Source organism: Brassica napus, chromosome A7 (assembly GCF_020379485.1).
Source record: "Brassica napus cultivar Da-Ae chromosome A7, Da-Ae, whole genome shotgun sequence".
Taxonomy (NCBI): Eukaryota; Viridiplantae; Streptophyta; class Magnoliopsida; order Brassicales; family Brassicaceae; genus Brassica; species Brassica napus.
In genome coordinates, this window is record NC_063440.1 from 20,456,720 (window position 1) to 20,475,271 (window position 18,552).

General features: G+C 40.1%; 6 protein-coding genes across 6 annotated transcripts; 3 read left to right on the forward strand and 3 right to left on the reverse strand.

Annotated features, from left to right (window-relative positions):
* Positions 1–72: 72 nt before the first annotated feature.
* On the forward strand, positions 73–1,233 carry LOC106430175 (60S ribosomal protein L35a-1). The gene is made up of 4 exons (XM_048735794.1): positions 73–218; positions 367–402; positions 715–943; positions 1,039–1,233. The coding sequence occupies exons 1-4, from the start codon at positions 187–189 to the stop codon at positions 1,078–1,080; spliced, it is 339 nt and encodes a 112-aa protein (XP_048591751.1). The 5' UTR covers positions 73–186; the 3' UTR covers positions 1,081–1,233.
* Positions 1,234–1,583: 350 nt separating this feature from the next.
* On the forward strand, positions 1,584–6,442 carry LOC106430171 (probable phosphoribosylformylglycinamidine synthase, chloroplastic/mitochondrial). Its single transcript, XM_013870943.3, has 5 exons — positions 1,584–1,812; positions 1,937–2,336; positions 2,409–2,980; positions 3,057–5,436; positions 5,506–6,442. Exons 1-5 carry the CDS (start codon positions 1,771–1,773, stop codon positions 6,318–6,320), a joined length of 4,209 nt encoding a protein of 1,402 aa, XP_013726397.1. The 5' UTR covers positions 1,584–1,770; the 3' UTR covers positions 6,321–6,442.
* A 106-nt stretch (positions 6,443–6,548) lies between these two features.
* Positions 6,549–8,551, reverse strand: LOC106430174 (DNAJ protein JJJ1 homolog). Its single transcript, XM_013870944.3, has 3 exons — positions 7,050–8,551; positions 6,903–6,964; positions 6,549–6,808 (listed from the first exon to the last, which is right to left on the reverse strand). Exons 1-3 carry the CDS (start codon positions 8,346–8,348, stop codon positions 6,751–6,753), a joined length of 1,419 nt encoding a protein of 472 aa, XP_013726398.1. The 5' UTR covers positions 8,349–8,551; the 3' UTR covers positions 6,549–6,750.
* Positions 8,552–10,289: 1,738 nt separating this feature from the next.
* Positions 10,290–11,960, forward strand: LOC106430170. The gene has a single exon (XM_048735793.1). The coding sequence runs from the start codon at positions 11,200–11,202 to the stop codon at positions 11,866–11,868; it is 669 nt and encodes a 222-aa protein (XP_048591750.1). The 5' UTR covers positions 10,290–11,199; the 3' UTR covers positions 11,869–11,960.
* Positions 11,961–12,195: 235 nt separating this feature from the next.
* On the reverse strand, positions 12,196–14,691 carry LOC106430184 (glycerophosphodiester phosphodiesterase GDPD5). The gene is made up of 8 exons (XM_013870955.3): positions 14,314–14,691; positions 13,923–14,101; positions 13,618–13,801; positions 13,463–13,537; positions 13,254–13,363; positions 12,913–13,131; positions 12,664–12,819; positions 12,196–12,571 (listed from the first exon to the last, which is right to left on the reverse strand). Exons 1-8 carry the CDS (start codon positions 14,324–14,326, stop codon positions 12,332–12,334), a joined length of 1,176 nt encoding a protein of 391 aa, XP_013726409.1. The 5' UTR covers positions 14,327–14,691; the 3' UTR covers positions 12,196–12,331.
* Positions 14,692–15,953: 1,262 nt separating this feature from the next.
* Positions 15,954–18,441, reverse strand: LOC106430183 (glycerophosphodiester phosphodiesterase GDPD5). Its single transcript, XM_013870954.3, has 8 exons — positions 18,313–18,441; positions 17,755–17,933; positions 17,429–17,612; positions 17,217–17,291; positions 17,003–17,112; positions 16,666–16,884; positions 16,427–16,582; positions 15,954–16,354 (listed from the first exon to the last, which is right to left on the reverse strand). Exons 1-8 carry the CDS (start codon positions 18,323–18,325, stop codon positions 16,115–16,117), a joined length of 1,176 nt encoding a protein of 391 aa, XP_013726408.1. The 5' UTR covers positions 18,326–18,441; the 3' UTR covers positions 15,954–16,114.
* Positions 18,442–18,552: the final 111 nt, after the last annotated feature.

Genomic DNA, 18,552 nt, shown 5'->3' on the forward strand with positions numbered 1-18,552 from the left:
TTATAAATTGTATTTAAATATTTTAATGGGCCCAAGTTTTGAGGCCCAAAGGACCACTATAATCAAAATCTAAAGATGAGAGAACTAGGGCAACACGTTATAAACTCGTGGTTATGTCTTAAGGTTCGGCTTCTCCGTTTTCATCACTAGCTGCAGAGTCTTGCGTTTTTATCAGCCGACGCGAAAATGGTGAAGGGACGCCAAGGAGAACGTGTCAGGTCTTTCTTCCTCTCCTCCTCTTATTGTTCATCAAGTTTGACACATAAGCCTAGTTTTCAAATCTTGGTTTATCCATAGTAGCACTTGAGCTTTGCTCCTTTTGCCTCTGTTTTACTCACTTTAATGGTCTTATCGATTGTATTGCAGACTCTACGTTAGGGGAACCATCTTGGGATACAAAAGGTGACACATTTTACATTTGATCTCTATGTAAATTCATTGTATACTTCTTACTGTTTCTTGATTTAGCTCCAATTATCTAATGAACCATGATGAGTAGTTTATGTAACTGAAGCTGCTAGGATCTCATATTCAACTTATAATTAGACTCTGCTCCTATAATACCTTCACAAAATCAAAACTCTATGTAATTAGCTCTCTGCATTTTCTTAGAACATTGTATAAACTTCTGCTTAATTGCTTTGTCGTGTAGAACTTAGACTGAACTTTTGATAATGTTAACTTTGGTTTCTAACGTTTCCTTTATTGGTGCAGGTCCAAGTCTAACCAGTACCCAAACACATCCCTTATCCAGATTGAAGGAGTCAACACGACGGAGGAGGTGACATGGTACAAGGGAAAGAGGATGGCTTACATCTACAAGGCTAAGACCAAGAAGAACGGTAGCCACTACCGCTGCATCTGGGGAAAGGTTACAAGGCCTCATGGTAACAGCGGTGTTGTGCGTGCCAAATTCACTTCCAACTTGCCTCCTAAGTCCATGGTACTTTATCAGATATCTTTTAATCGTTATCTTGTTTAGATGTTAAATCTTTTGCTTGGGGTTCTAAAGAAGACAACTGTTTCTTACTTTTGCAGGGAATGAGGGTCAGAGTCTTCATGTATCCGAGTAACATATGAAGCAAACTTTGATGTTGTAGCTGTGGTTTTTGTCCACTAGTTCGTTATTTTTGTATTTTTGATATTTAAAGAATTTGACTTTCTTTGTTTTGAAGTGTTTTGTTGATCATGGTTCATGGATTTGGTCTTTAATCCCAAGTTAGAATCTCTCAATTCTTTTTTTCCTCATCATATAGTAACTTGACTCAGAAAGAATATCATTTTCTTTGGCTATTGATATCATTTAAAGAGATTGATAACGTACTTGTTACAAACATATTCACATTTTATAGAAGATAAAAAATTTATATCTATGTTAAATCTCTTCTAATCATTTTTGGCATCATTAACTTATCCTTCGTGGCTTAATATGATCGAAACTCACTCGATAATTATATGGAAACAATAGAAAAATTGATATCGTATGTAATATTGTAATATCTACGCTTAGGCCCATTAAACATTTTGGACCTAGATAGCCCAACTTTGTAAAAGTAATCATCTGTTGTTTTTTTTTGTTTTTGTTTTTATACCTGAAAATTGAAAAAAGTAGCAACCCACTAAAAAAACCTAAAGACTCGTGTTGTGAAGACACAGAGACAGTGTTGTGTCGACTCTGGTGTTTCTCGCAGTCACAGGCTCTCAGCCTCGTTAAACCATTAGCAGAGAGAGAAAGAGACCCTTAAACCTTATCTGCATTTGTTCTTGGCGATGAATACCTCCCAAGCTACTCGTGCGGCTCTGTTTCTAAACGTAACTATTCTCTTACTCTAAGTTCTATTGCATAGATTAGTGTTAATACAGTCGCATCGCTTTTTTATTGGCGTCTGTGATGTTTTTATTTGGTAAAAGATTCCATTATTCATGGCTCTTGCAGGGTTCCAATAGACAAACGACGCTTTTGCAGCGAAGCTCAACAACTCAACTGTGGGGTTCTGTTAGATTTCAAACCCCACAGGGTCTGCGCTCTCTGAATAGAGCCAAAGCTGGTGGCTTGAGATGTTCTACGCCTGGAGCTCCTGCTGTTTCTGTTGTTGAGCAACCGAGCTTAGTTGAGAAACCTGCTGCAGAGGTCATCCATTTCTACCGCGTCCCTTTGATTCAAGAAAGCGCCAACGCTGAGCTTCTCAAGGCGGTTCAGACCAAAATCAGCAACCAGGTTGTCAGTTTAACAACAGAACAGTGTTTCAACATCGGTCTTGAAACTGAATTACCACAAGAAAAGCTATCTGTCCTAAAGTGGATTCTTCAAGAAACATTCGAGCCAGAGAATCTAGGTACTACTTTCACCCTCTCATTGTATTATTTTGTTTACTTGCAATGGTAACAAAACTGTTTATGCTTTACAGGCACAGATAGTTTTCTTGAGAGGAAGAAGAAGCAGGAAGGACTTCAGGCTACAATCATCGAAGTCGGTCCCAGACTGTCTTTTACAACAGCTTGGTCCACCAATGCAGTTTCAATATGCAGAGCTTGTGGTTTAAACGAAGTGACTCGCTTGGAAAGGTCCAGGAGGTACCTCTTGTTCAGCAACGAGCCACTCTTGGAGACTCAAATACACGAGTTTTCCGCGATGGTTCACGATAGAATGACCGAGTGTGTGTACCCTCAAAGGCTGACTTCATTTGAGACTAATGTGGTTCCCGAGGAAGTTAAGTATGTGCCTGTGATGGAGAAAGGTAGAGAGGCGCTTGAAGATATCAACCAGAAGATGGGTTTAGCCTTTGATGAGCAAGACTTGCTGTATTACACTAAACTTTTCAAAGAGGATATTAAGCGTAACCCCACTAATGTTGAGCTGTTTGATATCGCTCAGTCCAACAGCGAGCATAGTCGACATTGGTTCTTTGCTGGGAACATTGTTATTGATGGAAAGCCAATGGATAGGTCTCTTATGCAGATTGTAAAGAGCACTTGGGAGGTAATAACTATAAATGCTGAACTTTAACTTTTTTTTAAATGATAAACCTCTTATCTTATGTGTTTAAATTATGCAGGCAAATAGAAATAACTCTGTCATTGGGTTTAAGGATAACTCCAGTGCTATAAGAGGCTTTATGGTGAACCAGCTACGACCTGTTCTTCCTGGTTCCACTTGCTTACTTGATCTCAGCGCACGTGATCTCGACATCTTGTTCACTGCTGAGACTCATAACTTCCCTTGCGCGGTGGCTCCTTACCCTGGCGCTGAGACAGGTGCTGGAGGGAGAATTAGGGACACACATGCAACTGGAAGAGGCTCATTTGTGGTTGCATCCACTTCTGGTTACTGTGTTGGGAACCTCAACATGGAGGGCTCTTATGCTCCTTGGGAAGACTCCTCTTTCCAGTACCCATCAAATCTTGCCTCACCTTTACAGATACTCGTAGACGCTAGCAACGGAGCGTCTGACTATGGGAACAAGTTTGGAGAGCCTATGATTCAAGGATACACCAGGACTTTTGGAATGAGACTGCCGAGTGGGGATAGAAGAGAGTGGTTGAAGCCTATTATGTTCAGTGCAGGGATTGGACAGATTGATCATACTCATATAACCAAAGGTGAGCCTGAGGTTGGGATGCTTGTTGTTAAGATTGGTGGACCTGCTTACCGTATTGGTATGGGAGGAGGTGCAGCTTCGAGTATGGTGAGTGGTCAGAACGACGCAGAGCTTGATTTCAACGCTGTGCAGCGTGGAGATGCTGAGATGTCTCAGAAGCTGTACCGTGTTGTCCGTGCTTGCATTGAGATGGGGGAGAAGAATCCTATTATCAGTATTCATGATCAAGGCGCTGGTGGGAATTGTAATGTGGTTAAAGAGATTATTTATCCCAAAGGTGCGGAGATTGATATAAGAGCGGTTGTTGTTGGTGATCATACTATGTCTGTGTTGGAGATTTGGGGAGCTGAGTATCAAGAGCAGGATGCTATTCTGGTGAAAGCTGAGAGCCGAGAGGTTTTGGAATTGATTTGTAAGAGGGAGAGGCTTTCAATGGCTGTGCTTGGAACGATTAATGGAGAAGGTCGTTGTACTTTAATTGACAGCACAGCTGCAGCTAAGTGCAAGAAGGAAGGCTTACCTCCACCTTCTCCTGCTGTGGATCTTGAACTCGAGAAGGTTCTTGGTGACATGCCTAAGAAAACGTTTGAGTTCAACCGCGTTTCTTATGCACGGGAACCACTTGATATTGCTCCTGGGATTACATTGATGGACTCTTTGAAAAGGGTTCTGCGTTTAGCATCTGTTTCTTCGAAGCGGTTCTTGACAACCAAAGTGGATAGATGTGTTACAGGTCTTGTTGCCCAGCAGCAAACAGTTGGACCGTTGCAGATCACTCTTGCTGATGTTGCAGTCATCGCACAGACATTCACAGATCTAACAGGTGGTGCATGTGCCATAGGAGAGCAACCGATCAAAGGCCTGCTTGATCCAAAAGCCATGGCGAGACTAGCCGTTGGAGAGGCTTTGACAAATCTGGTTTGGGCGAAGGTTACTGCTCTTTCTGATGTTAAAGCTAGTGGTAACTGGATGTATGCTGCCAAGCTTGAAGGAGAAGGATCAGCGATGTATGATGCTGCAATTGCTTTATCCGAAGCCATGATTGAGCTTGGCATTGCGATTGATGGTGGTAAAGATAGTCTTTCAATGGCAGCTCATGCGGATGGTGAGGTTGTTAAAGCTCCAGGAAACCTTGTGATCAGTGCTTATGTTACCTGTCCTGACATAACAAAGACAGTGACTCCTGATCTGAAGCTTGGAGATGATGATGATGGTGTTCTCTTGCATGTTGATTTAGCAAAGGGGAAGAGGAGGTTAGGTGGATCTGCACTTGCTCAGGTCTTTGGTCAGATTGGAAACGACTGTCCTGACGTTGATGATGTTCCGTATCTGAAAAATGTTTTCGAAGGCGTTCAAGCTCTCATCTCAGAGGACTTGGTATCTGCTGGACATGACATCAGCGATGGTGGACTAGTTGTAGCAGCTATGGAAATGGCTTTTGCTGGAAACAAAGGTATAAGCCTTAACTTGGATTCAAACGGGATTAGCCTCTTTGAAACTTTGTTCTCTGAAGAGCTCGGTCTAGTGATGGAGATTAGCAACAAGAACTTAGACGCTGTGTTGGAGAAGCTCCGTGGGTTTAATGTTACTGCTGAAGTCATTGGGAAAGTCACCGAGTCTCCTTTGATTGAGGTGAAAGTTGATGGAATCACTCATTTGAGCGAGGAAACTTCATTCCTCAGAGACATGTGGGAAGACACCAGTTTCCAGTTGGAGAAGCTGCAGCGGTTAGCTTCTTGTGTTGAGATGGAGAAAGAAGGTTTGAAGTTGAGGCATGAACCTAACTGGAAGCTCTCATTTACTCCTTCATGGACCAATGATAAGTATATGTCTAAGGGTACGCTTCTTTATCTCATTAAGCCTATGTAACGTGTTGAGTGTTTTTAATTATTGTCTATGTTGTCAGATGCTAAACCGAAAGTAGCTGTGATCCGAGAGGAAGGCAGCAACGGAGACAGAGAAATGTCTGCTGCATTTTACGCTGCAGGTTTTGAACCGTGGGACGTGACAGTGTCTGACCTTCTAGCCGGAGCCATCACTCTTGACCAGTTCCGTGGGATTGTGTTTGTTGGCGGGTTCAGCTACGCTGACGTTCTCGACTCAGCCAAAGGATGGGCTGCTTCTATAAGATTCAACGCTCCTCTCCTGAGTCAGTTCCAAGAGTTCTACAAAAGACCAGACACATTCAGCCTCGGAATCTGCAACGGCTGTCAACTAATGGCCTTGTTAGGATGGGTTCCAGGCCCTCAAGTCGGCGGGTCTCTCGACACGGCCCAGCCGAGGTTTGTTCACAACGAGTCAGGAAGGTTTGAGTGCAGGTTCACAAGCGTGACGATCAAGGACTCGCCGTCGATAATGCTGAAGGGAATGGAGGGAAGCACCTTAGGAGTGTGGGCGGCTCATGGAGAAGGAAGGGCTTACTTCCCGGACGAAGGAGTCTTGGACCGTATGCTTCACTCAGATTTGGCTCCGTTGAGATACTGTGATGATGATGGGAGTGTGACTGAAGCTTACCCTTTTAACCTCAACGGCTCACCGTTGGGGATAGCAGCTATATGTTCGCCTGATGGGAGGCATCTTGCGATGATGCCTCATCCTGAACGGTGTTTCTTGATGTGGCAGTACCCGTGGTACCCGAAGAGCTGGGAGGTTGAGAAAGCTGGGCCTAGTCCGTGGTTGAAGATGTTCCAGAATGCTAGGGACTGGTGCTCTCAGCTTTAAGAGTTAATGTTTAAGTTTGGTTGAATCTAATGTTGAGTTCTGACAATTGGATCTACGTTTTGTTTTACTTGATAATACATTCTTCATATGAAATAATAAACATAATAATCATTGCATCGATAGATATTGAAGATTTGAAGTGGTTCGGGACAATAAAAGCTTCCTCCAACAACAATAACAATACAGTTTGGTTAGAAAACCATAGTCTATAGCATGGAAGACTCTACATTGACCAGAAAGTAAAAAATAGTATTATAGAGCCAACCTTTGATAGCTTTCTTGTTTGCAAAATCATTGTTTCAAACATACTAACTAGTTAGTACATAAATAGTCTGATCACCATTTCCTTTGCAATAAAACAACTTCAATGTATAAAATTAAATAAAAGAATACAATTCTTGTTTCTACTCTGCATAAAATGAGCAATGGATCATCTGGATTTCACTGTAGCATGATCGGTATCAGCTAAGTGCTTGAATAGTTTTGTCCTGGCCAAGGTAGATAAAATGGTGAGTCAACAACGTATGAGTGATACAAAATATACTGGAGATGACATAAGAAACAAATATTAAATGGACCAACCTTGACTCAAACTTTTCTCCGCATCTACCACATTTGTTATAAAAAACTTTCTTCGATGTGCCCTACATGTTGATACACATATGATTTCAGTAACTACCAGGCCAGAAACTATGATCTAGTGATGCTACAAGGGAGGAATGATTGTACCTCGGATGTCATTCCTCTGGTTGATGTTTTTGATCTTGGAACTCTCTTGCTTTCCTCAAACGTTTCTGCATGAAACTCTTCCGTGTCTCCATTTCTATCTTGAGTGTTATCAGCTTCACTGCTCTTCTCCAATAACCCTCCAAGGTTATTCATATCCTTATCCTTCTTGCTTCTGCGCCTCCTCCCTGTGATCTTCTTGTTATCATACTCCATTGAATGTGCATCATCCTTCACATTGTCATATGTGTTTAACTCTACTATGTTGGCATCATCGGCATTCTGTTTAGTTCTCTCAATCTCGACTACAACTTCATCTTCTTCTCTTGACACAACATTCTTTAGCTTATTTTTCTGCTCAGATACCATCTTCTTGAGTAGACTCATCTCGTCGTCCGCATCATCATCCTCACTTTCACTAGACCCTTTCACATCCTCCTCTGTCATAACAAACTCATCATCAGTCTCATCAGCTTCTCCTACAACTTCCTCTTCAACATCCTTTTGTTCGGCTTCGGCCTCATCGATATTGAACCCATCCTGAATCTTCTCTTGAAGCTCCTCTACAGTTTCAGTTTCAGGTGCCTCAACTCTCAACTCTGCCACTATCTCTTTGTGCTTCTTAGACTGCTCATGGTTCTTCCACTGCTTCTCAGTTTTGAAATTCTTGCTACAAACAATGCAATACAGCACCATACCTTCATCATCATTATCATCACTATCATCTTCTTCCACTACACTGAACCCTCCATCCTCCCCCTTTGCCCAATCAGGCTCCTTGTAGTTCATAGCTCTCTCCCACCTCACCTTACCCATCTTCTCCTTCCTCTCCCTCTCCCTCTCCTTCACCTCCATCTCTATCCTCTTCATCACCATCATATCAACCATTCTCTTGTCCAGCTTCTTCACAAAAGCAGCCAAGCTTCTCACACTCTCGTTGTACTCTCTCTTCGCCTTCTTCCTCACCTCATCATTCTCCTCCTTCATCTTCCTCCTTATCACGCCGTCAGGTTCAGCCATCACATCAAACTCATCCACCCAGCAAAAATCCATAACAGTCCTAAACCCTAACCAGTAACTATAAAACTCCTTTACCTGAGCGTACGGACTCTCTAGACTCCCCATCACTGGAGGAGTCTCCATTCCCAGCCCTAACTTCCTAGCGAAGTTAACCTCGTTGAGGTAAACACTGTTGAACACATCGGAATACACCTTGTAGAATCCTTTCCAGGTGTCAGAGTAACCGGAGTATACCTTTGTGGAGAAGAAAGGGAGGAGATTCGGAACTGTGCCGCCAGACATTCTCAAATATTATGAAGGTTGTTGTATTCAGTTATCTCAGCCGTCTGCAACAGTTTGTCTAAACTATTTATATGATCATAAGTCATCTAAACCCTAAAACAATATACCTATACATAAATAAGAAAATATTGGTATAGATTGGCAAAATCTCCAAAATAAGACATTTTAAAATATTGATGTAAAAATGTTACCCAATGAATTTTTTTCCAGATAGCACTCATGTGAATAGTGATAAAAAAAAACTAAATTACTGTAACGCCTAAACTCTAATACCACCCACCCATAAATACTAACCATAAATTCTAATCACTTAAATACTAAATTCAAATATGAAATATATATATATATATATATTTAATATATGTTATTTTGAGAAGTTTCTTTTTTTTTTTTTTTTTTTTTACACAATTGGAATTTGATTAAACAGAGTTCTGAAACGAAACTTACAAACATAATGCCATATTCAGGCAAACAAAACCCGAATGATTTACGGGAGCCTTTACCCAAGAGATTTATGGGAACCATACTATCTAGAGAAACAAACATTCATACCAACTTGAGACAAAAGAAAGACTAATCACTAGAGGGTCTCCAAATCCATAATACTCAATCATACCTTCTGCACATCGCCAACAGAGCTGAAAGACAAGAGCTCGAGTAGAACCACACTGCTACAAAGCGAAGAGTGAACACCAAGAACCCCACCAGACTCTAAACGGCTGAGATAGTTGCAACATAACACAGAGCAAAGGCAGAAACTTCACCACGACCATTACCAAGAGGAGCCAAAACCGAAAACAAGCTCAAGCACAAGATAAAAATCTTGAACTCTGACCGGGAAAACACCTTCAAAGACCTCCAATTCTTACACGCGGACCCTCGCATCCCAAACTCAGCATCTACCGACTGAAGAATGGCCACCTCCTCGCAAGAGAAGAACTGAAGGACGGAACCACTGCGACGCTAATAACCCCACTAGAAACACACAGCTTCTAGGAAGAGAAAGTAGATGCCCCCGCAACAAGACCACATCCAAAATACGAACCACGAACCAGACTTGAACCAACTCCTAGCATAGCGACCTTGATACAGATAAGAAGAAAAGCCGAGCACAGGAACAAGACCAGGCCAAACCAACAAGAAATCTGTTATAGAAACTAAAGCCGGAACATTTGGCCCGCCAAAACAAACCCGTTGCTAAAGACACAACAGACACCAATCGGAAAGACCAACACCAGCAATCACCTCCAGAACCACCGCCAAGACCATGACGCTACAAGACCATCCGATTAACCAACCCAAACAAGCACGAAGGAATCCGAGACACGCTCGATAAGGGACCACCATGAACCGGCGGCGGACCCAACCAACTAGCCACACGCCCTCCATGAAAACCGTGACCCGACACAAGCTCCTCGAACCAAAGCCCTCCACCTAACTAGAACCACACCCTAACATAATCTAAACACGAGATCTACTAAAGACAGAGAAAATAAAGCTAAAGGGACCGGCGGTGGCGCTAACGGAGCCACCACGCGCCGGTCACCGGAGTTGCAGAGATGAACGGTTGATGGGAGAGATAGGAACGAGTTTTTAAAGTAAAGTGTTTTCTGTTAAAGTGTTTTTTGAGTGTTATTTTATCATAAAACATAATTTAATGTTATTTGAAGGTATTAATTTGGAGAAGTTTCTCTATTGTGTGTTAATTGAATAATTTTAGTTTGATTATGTATTTGATTGAGCAAAACTGGATTAAGATTGATTGGTAAACATTAAACCGAATGTATATGCGGAAATATAATTCGAACTTCTATATTGGGTGGAAATCCACTTTCAATTCATGGAGTTACAGAAGGTGAGCTCAGCACCGGTCCTGGTTTATGATGGGCTGGAAGCAAACTTATAATATTGGGCTGGTCTATGAAAGTTTGTCAAAAAACTAACTCTAATAAAAAACTGCACCTAAGGAAAATTGAACCCATCACTATGAAACAATGAGGGAAGAGCTGTTTCCAACTGACATACAGTGAATTCCGGAAAATGAAGGCCGAAATTATTGATAATAATGTTACGGCTGGAAGCGTATGCTTCTCCCGCTTCCTATCAGGGCCGGTACTGCGTGAGCTTAAGTATATGTAAATGTGGTGCTATATGATAGTTCTGAGGGAGAAATAGATTATCACCCCTTATCGGCTGAAACTATTATAAATAGTCCTTGGTCAGTATTGAACAAAGTTTTAGGAAAGTATATATGACAACAATGAAATAAACTCCATTGAGTAAAACTAGTAATCACGTATTTAGTTAATGTATTATCAATTGCAGTTCATTTCCTAGGTTAAAAGACTTTATCTGGAAACTTGCAACCCAGGCTTAATATTATCTATGGAGACTTGAAGCCACACCACAATAGTTACTGAGTATGATGAAATTCACTATTGCGTACGGTGTCTCCTTCGAAAACGATTTTCTTGTATCCCAAGGCCGAGCAAGCGTACATTTATGCATTTTCAGGTGTACTTCTCCCTTCGAACTTTCCATTCTTGAAAACTTCTAGTACTATTTCAAACCGAGCTTTACTTAGCAATGTCGAAAATAGTTGATTAAAATTGGGTAACAATTTTCATTATCATATAAAAATTCCTAGACGCGTGCGTGTCCTTTAAACTCTTAATCTCCTCTTGATTCCAAAAACAAACAACATTCCCTTTCTTGTCATCTAAACTTTCTAAAAATAGACATCTTCTTGCATGTGTTCTTCGTCTTCATTGTTGTCCTCTGAAACATCTTTTGTCTTCTTCATACTTGCATTGCAGATTAAAACTTTTGGCAGAATTTTCATTTTGGAACCATGGAAACGTCACACGAGCACAACTTTTTCAACCCCACGTCTAAACCAGACGCAGAAGATCCAACCCTAAGACTTTCTTCATCGTCTTCTTCCTCTTCTTGTTCTTCCATAGAAGCAGAACCAAGACCTGATCATAATCTAAGAAACAATCAATCTCCTCCAACGCAAATCATGGAGAGATCTACAAACGACGCAACCTCAACACCTACTTATAGAATCCCATCACACGTTTTCGAAACAACAACCTCAACAGCTCCCGTTGAATGGAGCACTCTCTCCAATGAATCTCTCTTCAGCATCCGCATGGGAAACAATAGCTTCACTGAAATAGATTACTTCAAATCCGGCGAGCTCACGTTTCCTCAGCCTCCTTCACCGAGAACTCCTCATATGCCTTCTCCGCGCCACGACACAAAACAAGGGGGAGTCGCGGAGGAGTTCAAAACTCCGGTGGATGTAGGTAAGAAAGCAGCTGAGACAGACAAAGCGTATCGCACAAGTAAAGATGAAGAACAAAAAGCTGCCGCAAGTATACGAGAAGTTATCATGGCTAATGAAGCTTCTAATAAAGACAGCAACAACAACAACAACAAAAACAATAAGTTAGATCGGTCTGTTTCTCGCCGGTCTGAAGATTTAAGCGTTAAGTCTTTCGCTTTTCAAAAGTAAAACAACAAAAAAAAAACTCTTCTCTTCATGTCTTAAAATAGAAATGTCTTTATTTTTCTCACTTTTTGTTGTTGTTCATTGTGTAGATTGGGGAATGCAGATAAGGGTGGATTACAAGGGCCAACGCCACAAAAGAGGAGGACTTCGCAGCCAGATTCGCCAAAGAGTTCGTCTGAGGCTGATGAAGGAGATGAATCTCAAAAACCTCTTACTCCTAAAGCAGAAGCTGATCGTGCATGTAATCGCAACCCTAAATGGTTATCTTGCTTCCCTTGCTGCACAACTTTCTGTGTCTAATTGAGTTTGATTTGTTTACTATCTCTTAAGTTATTTAGAGAGATTGTTTCTTCTTCTTAGTATTTTAGAAGTATGTTCCAAGATGTACATAGTTTTTTTTTTCTGTTTCTTATTTGTTAAGCATGATGTAAAAGAGAATGACAAACAATGGATAAACTGTGGTATTTCAAGCCTTTGCATAAGGGAGGACTAATGAAGCAATTTGACTCAAGAGCTGTCTTGGAGACTTGGAAGTTTCAGACAATGGAGACGTCCATTCTTGGTAGTTATGGAGGCTACCAGTGAAGTCGGTGAAGAGTCCATCAACACCAATCTCATTGATCCAGTACTCATATTCCTTATATGGATCTTGGCTGAAATTTAGGTGTAAGAATTCGTTTTCATTCCTGTACGTATAAGGATGCACCTGAGTTTTATATCGCCAAGAACATGTTCAAGAATTTAGCAACATGTTTCACCAACCAGACACTCAATCTTAGGGGGAGATTTGAAACAGACCTGTAGGTTATGCGCATGAGCTCTTTTGACCAAATCTGTGGGAGCTTGTATGTAATTGTTATTTACTGGAACAACTGTGTCCTTCCAAGGTCCAATCCCGACAACATATTGCTTAATGTAATTGAAATACACATCTGATGTGATCTCTGCGTAAGTCTAGAATTTACACGAAAAAATTGATCAATCACTTAAGCAAAAGAAAAAGAACTTTCAGGAGAAGCAAACAACTAAGAAGAGCAGAGGATGGACCTGGTTAGTGTCTTCTGTTAGCACGGTAACATCGTCTATTAGTAACACTTTCGGCGAGTCTGTCAATTTTGTTATGTACACAAGTGAAGATGGAGCAAATGATTGTATAAACAATGGTCTTTTCAACCACTTCTTGGACAAATATGAGCCTCCATATCCATATTTTTTAAGTGTCTCCACCACTTTATCCTCAAATCTCTTACCACCAGGCCATTTGACCTGCGAATATATAATAGTTGATTAGAAGCAAAGCTAGAGGTTCCAAGGGAGATAGAAGGCAAAGAAAGTTATAACGTTTCTGCAATGAAAGCAGAAGTGAAGCTTGTAGGATTGTGACTCACATGCTGGTTCATTAAAACTGGATTTTTAATTTCAGGATATATACCGACAACTCGAGGAGCATCCCGAGCAATGGTAATGAACTCTTCAAATGTAATGATAGGGTACTTTCCTGCAAAAACAAACAAGAGATCTGCAGAGTTAGATGTTTCTTGTACCATTGTTTTTGTTTCCTCATCCAGATTAATCCAGGAACAAAAGGATAGCTAACCATTGTATTGCTGGTCTCGAAAAGAGTATCTCTGCTTTGTCCTTAGTTTCTTTAGTTCTTTGAGAGTAAAATCAACTGTAAGCAAATCAAAGAGAACCTATTAGGATGCATCCACTCAGGTATAAACAATAAAAGAAGGAATCATGGGAACGTACAAGTGAAAAAGCCAGTGATGTTGAATCCTTGAACCTCGTATGTTCTTTTACGATCAAAAAACTCTTTGTGGCTCGCAACATTGGTTGTTTCGTCAAGGATGACATCATGGAAACAGATAAGCGCACCATCTTTGGTTGATAAGACATCTGTTTCTATGAAGTCTGTACCCTCTTCAATTGCTCTCTGTCCAAATAAGAAGATTCACTTCAACAAAACAAACTAAAGATAGCCATGGCAGTAATATGCCAAGATAGTAAAATCAAAGAGAGAGAGAGATATTGATAAGGAAATGTCAATGGTGTACCAAGTATGCAGCTGCAGTTTCTTCAGGGATCTCTCCATTGGAACCTCTGTGTGCGATGTTATAAGGACGTGAAGTCTGAATCGGTAGCTTACCGCCTTTGGCTCCTACACCAGGGAGTGGGTATGGTGTCCTTACAGCACAGACAGTAAGCAGAGATAGCCATATTAATGGCAAGCATTCTGTAGAGATGAACAATAACCACTTCTTATATCAAACTCCATTGTTATTCTTGCTTCTCTTTTCCTTTTTAGTAAGAAAACCCAAACTTCTCTTTGATTTTGCAGAAAAAAAAGTAAAACAAGTTGCATTACACGCATACTATCAGATGGAGACTAATAGAACAATGAGAAACCCACAAAACATATAAAAAGGTTGAGGTTGAGAAGTTTACTTGTAAGAATCATGAAGATCTCTTAGATCAATCGGATTGCTTTGGTCTTGTCTGTGACTCAATTGGTTCATGTCCGATTATTTAAGTAGAAAAAAAGATTCTGAGATCTATTTTTATAATCAAAATATCAGTCCAATATTAGTAGAATATAATTCAGACAAGTTGGTGGCGGTGGCTGACACAAAGAAATATAGAAATATACATTTAACATTTTAGGGGACCAAGATTGCCTTTGGTGATTTGTACCTCAAAGTCTCCTTGTCTTTCTTTGTTGCATCCCTTTGAAGAGGTTCAAAGTCTGGACTATCCAAGTTTGCTTTCAGTGCCTTGTTTAATAATATGGAAGGTATATCTGTAATCTTTTTCACCATGTGTAACTATTTCTCATTTATTTGTAGTTATATTTTACTAACCGAAATACCGAAAACAAAAAAAAAACGAACTTAAATCGAACCGATATCCGGATTGAACACCCCTACTTCCCTTGCATCAAAAGATTATAGTGCCGTTCTGGGAAGTAGCTAAATATCTATATCGTGTAGCACAGTCTTTAATCCAACTGTCAAAACCGCAAACCAGAGTTTTCCGTAGACCCGAGTTTTTCCTGCCAAAAAATGAAAAATTGAATAGCCCGCCAAAAACAAAAAGTCAGGTTTTTCGGAAAAAATCACAATATTGAGTTTTTCCGCTAAAACCGCAAGATCAAGTTTTCCCGGCATAACTTAAAAGTTCGTTTTTATAGTTTTGATGGAAATTTTGATTTTATGGTTTTAGCAGAAAAAAAAAATTTTATTTTGGCAAAAAAACTCGATTTTGATGTTTTGGCTGGAAAACTAGATTTTGTGGTTTTTGCTGGAAAACTCAATTTTTCTGTTTTTACGAAAAAACTTGATTTTGTAGTTTGAATGGGAATATTCGATTTTTGGTTTTAAAGAGGGGGGGAAACTATGTTTTCGTTTTTGGCAGGAAAACTTGATTTTTAGTTTTTCAGTGCCCTGCCAGAAAGTTTTTCCGGACTAGAGAACATAGAGAGCCTTGACCTTTCTTTCAACAGTTTACAAGGCCGAATCCCATCACAACTGACAGAGATGAGAAGTCTTGCTGTCTTCAATGTCTCTTACAACAATCTATCTGGTGTCATGGAAGCAGCTACATTGGGAATCCTCATTTATGTGGAAAACCCACAGGTAGAAGTTGTAGTATCAAATATCAATGCTTCAGAAGTTGGAGTTGAAGATGCAGTCTTCATGGAATCTTTCCGAATGAGTTTTGTTGTAGGCTATGTGACCATAGCTTCACTCTCTTGTGATTCTCCGTGGAGAAGAGCTTGGCTTAGTGTTGTCGATGATTTTAACCGCATGATGAGAAGTTTGTCACCCTAAATTACATTGATTAAGATCAGTTATCTCTAAACTGGTCCAATGATGGTATATACATTGTTGTGTCAATTCCATTGCGGTACTTTTCTGTGTGTGTGACATGTTGCATGTTGCAATCACATCTGGTGTCTCTTGCATTCGATCATAAACCTCTTACTCCTAAAGCAGAAGCGATCATGCCTCTAACCGCACCCCTAAATGGTTATCTTGCTTCCCTTGCCGCACAACTTTCTGTGTCTAAGATCTTTTGAGGGGACTGAGTTTGATTTGTGTACTGTCTCTTAAGTTATTTAGAGAAACTGTTTCCTTCTTTTTGGTATAATAGAAGTATGCTCCAAGATTTACAAAGTTGTTTTGCCTTTTATGTATAATCTTGTGAAGTAAGCAAACACATTTGATCTTCAAAACTCCTCTGTGGTATTTCAAGCCTTTGTATAAGGGAGGACTAATGAAGCAATTTGACCCAAGAGCTGTCTTGGAGACTTGGAAGTTTCAGACAATGGAGATGTCCATTCTTGATAGTTGTGGAGGCTACCCGTGAAGTCGGTGAAGAGTCCATCGACTCCAATCTCATTGATCCAGTACTTGTATTCCTTATATGGATCTTGGCTGAAGTTTAAGTGTAGGAACTCGTTTTCATTCCTGTACGTGTATGGATGCACCTGAGTTTTATAACGCCAAAGTTAGTAACATGTTACAGACCTTTAATCTCTGGGGAAGGTTTTAAAACCGACCTGTAGATTATGCACATGAGCTCTTTTAACCAGATCTGTGGGGGCTTGCGTGTAATTGTTGCTTACTTGAACAACTGTGTCCTTCCAAGGTCCGATACCGACAACATATTGCTTAATGTAATTGAAATACACATCTGATGTGATCTCCGCATATGTCTAGAATGCAGGAAAGATTGATCACTCTAGCAAAGCAAAAGCATAAGAACATTCAGTTGTAAGAAGAAGAGCAGAGGATGGACCTGGTTAGTGTCTTCTGTTAGAATGGTAACATCGTCTATTAGTAACACTTTTGGCGAGTCTATCAAGTTTGATATGTACACGAGTGAAGATGGCGCAAATGACTGAATAAACAATGGTCTTTTCAACCATTTCTTGGACAAATATGAGCCTCCATATTTATACTTTTTAAGTGTCTCCACCACTTTATCTTCAAATCTCTTACCACCAGGCCACTTGACCTGCAAGTAATTTACCACTAATTAGAGCAAAAGTAGATGTTTCAATAAAGAGCCAAAGAAAGTTATCACATGATTTCTGCAGTAAAGTAGAAGTCAAGCTTCTAGGATTGTGACTCACATGCTGGTTCATTAAAACTGGATTCTTAATCTCAGGGTATATTCCGACAACTCGAGGAGCTTCCCGAGCAATGGTAATGAATTCTTCAAATGTAATGATAGGGTACTTTCCTACAAAACAAGCAAGAGATGGACAGGGTTAGATATTTCATGTACCAGGAATTGTTTTTGTTTCTTCCAACAGTTAAAAGACAGCAAAGAAAGGCTTAGCTAACCGTTGTATTGCTGGTCCCGGAAAGAAAATCTCTGTTTTGTCCTTAGTTTCTTTAATTCCTTGAGTGTAAAATCAACTGTAAGCAATCAAAGTCGTTAGAGAATAGACCAAGTTCAAGTAAACCCACTTGAAGCGTTATTAGATGCATATTTATGCTGAGAAGAACTCATTGGTATAAAGAAACAAAAGAAGAAGCATGGGAAGGGAACGTACATGTGAAAAAGCCAGTCTTGTTAGATCCTTGGACCTCATAAGTCCTATTACGATCAGCAAACTCCTTGTGGCTGGCAACATTGGTTGTTTCGTCAAGGGTGTAATCATGGAAACAGATAAGCACACCATCTTTGGATGATAAGACATCTGTTTCTATGAAGTCTGCACCCTCTTCAATTGCTCTCTGACAAAAAGACAGATAAAATTGCTTATAAGCATTCACTTCAAAAAAGCAAACTAGAGACAGCCATGCCAGCCAGATAAATCAAATGAAAGAGATAGATAGAGAGAGAGAGAGATTGATCAAGGAAATGTCAATGGTATACCAAGTATGCAGGAGCAGTTTCTTCAGGGATCTCTCCATTGGAACCTCTGTGTGCAATGTTATAAGGACGTGAAGTCTGAATGGGCAACTTAGCACTTTTGCCTCCTTTACCAGGGAGTGGGTATAATGTCCTTCCAGCACAGGCAGTAAGCAGAAAGAGCCATATCAATGGTAAGCATCCTGTAAGATGAACAATAACCACTTCTTTTTTTTTTAATCAAACTCCCTTGTTATTCTTGATTCTTTTTTTTTTTTTTAACAGTTATGTCAGCAGAAACAAAAGGGAAAAACTGATCAATAGGAAACCCAACCACAGAATCAATAGGATAAGATATAAGCCTAATTTTTAAAGACCCAAACTTGCACTTCCTCTTTTCATTTTGCTACTCATTTTTTTTATGGATGAACAGTGGAAACTCAAAGGGCAAGGATCAAGTTTTGCAAACTCCATCCACAAGTTAATGAGGTGTAATATAAGCATACTATCAGATGGAGAATAATCGAACAGTGTGAAACCCAGAAAAAACAAATAAAAGAAGTTGGAGTTCGAAAAGCTTACTTGTAAGAATCATGACAAGCTCTTAGATCAATCGATTTTCTTGTCTGCCACCCAATTGGTTCCTGTCCGTTAACTACGAAGAAAGATTTTGGGATCTATTTTTTTAAATATATCTCACACCATTATGAGCTTCTTTTTTTCCACAAAACATTGACTTGTCTTATTATACAATTCAAAGTAAACGATAGCGATCCATCACTTTACTCATGCCACATGACTTTTAAGTGCTTCACTAAATGT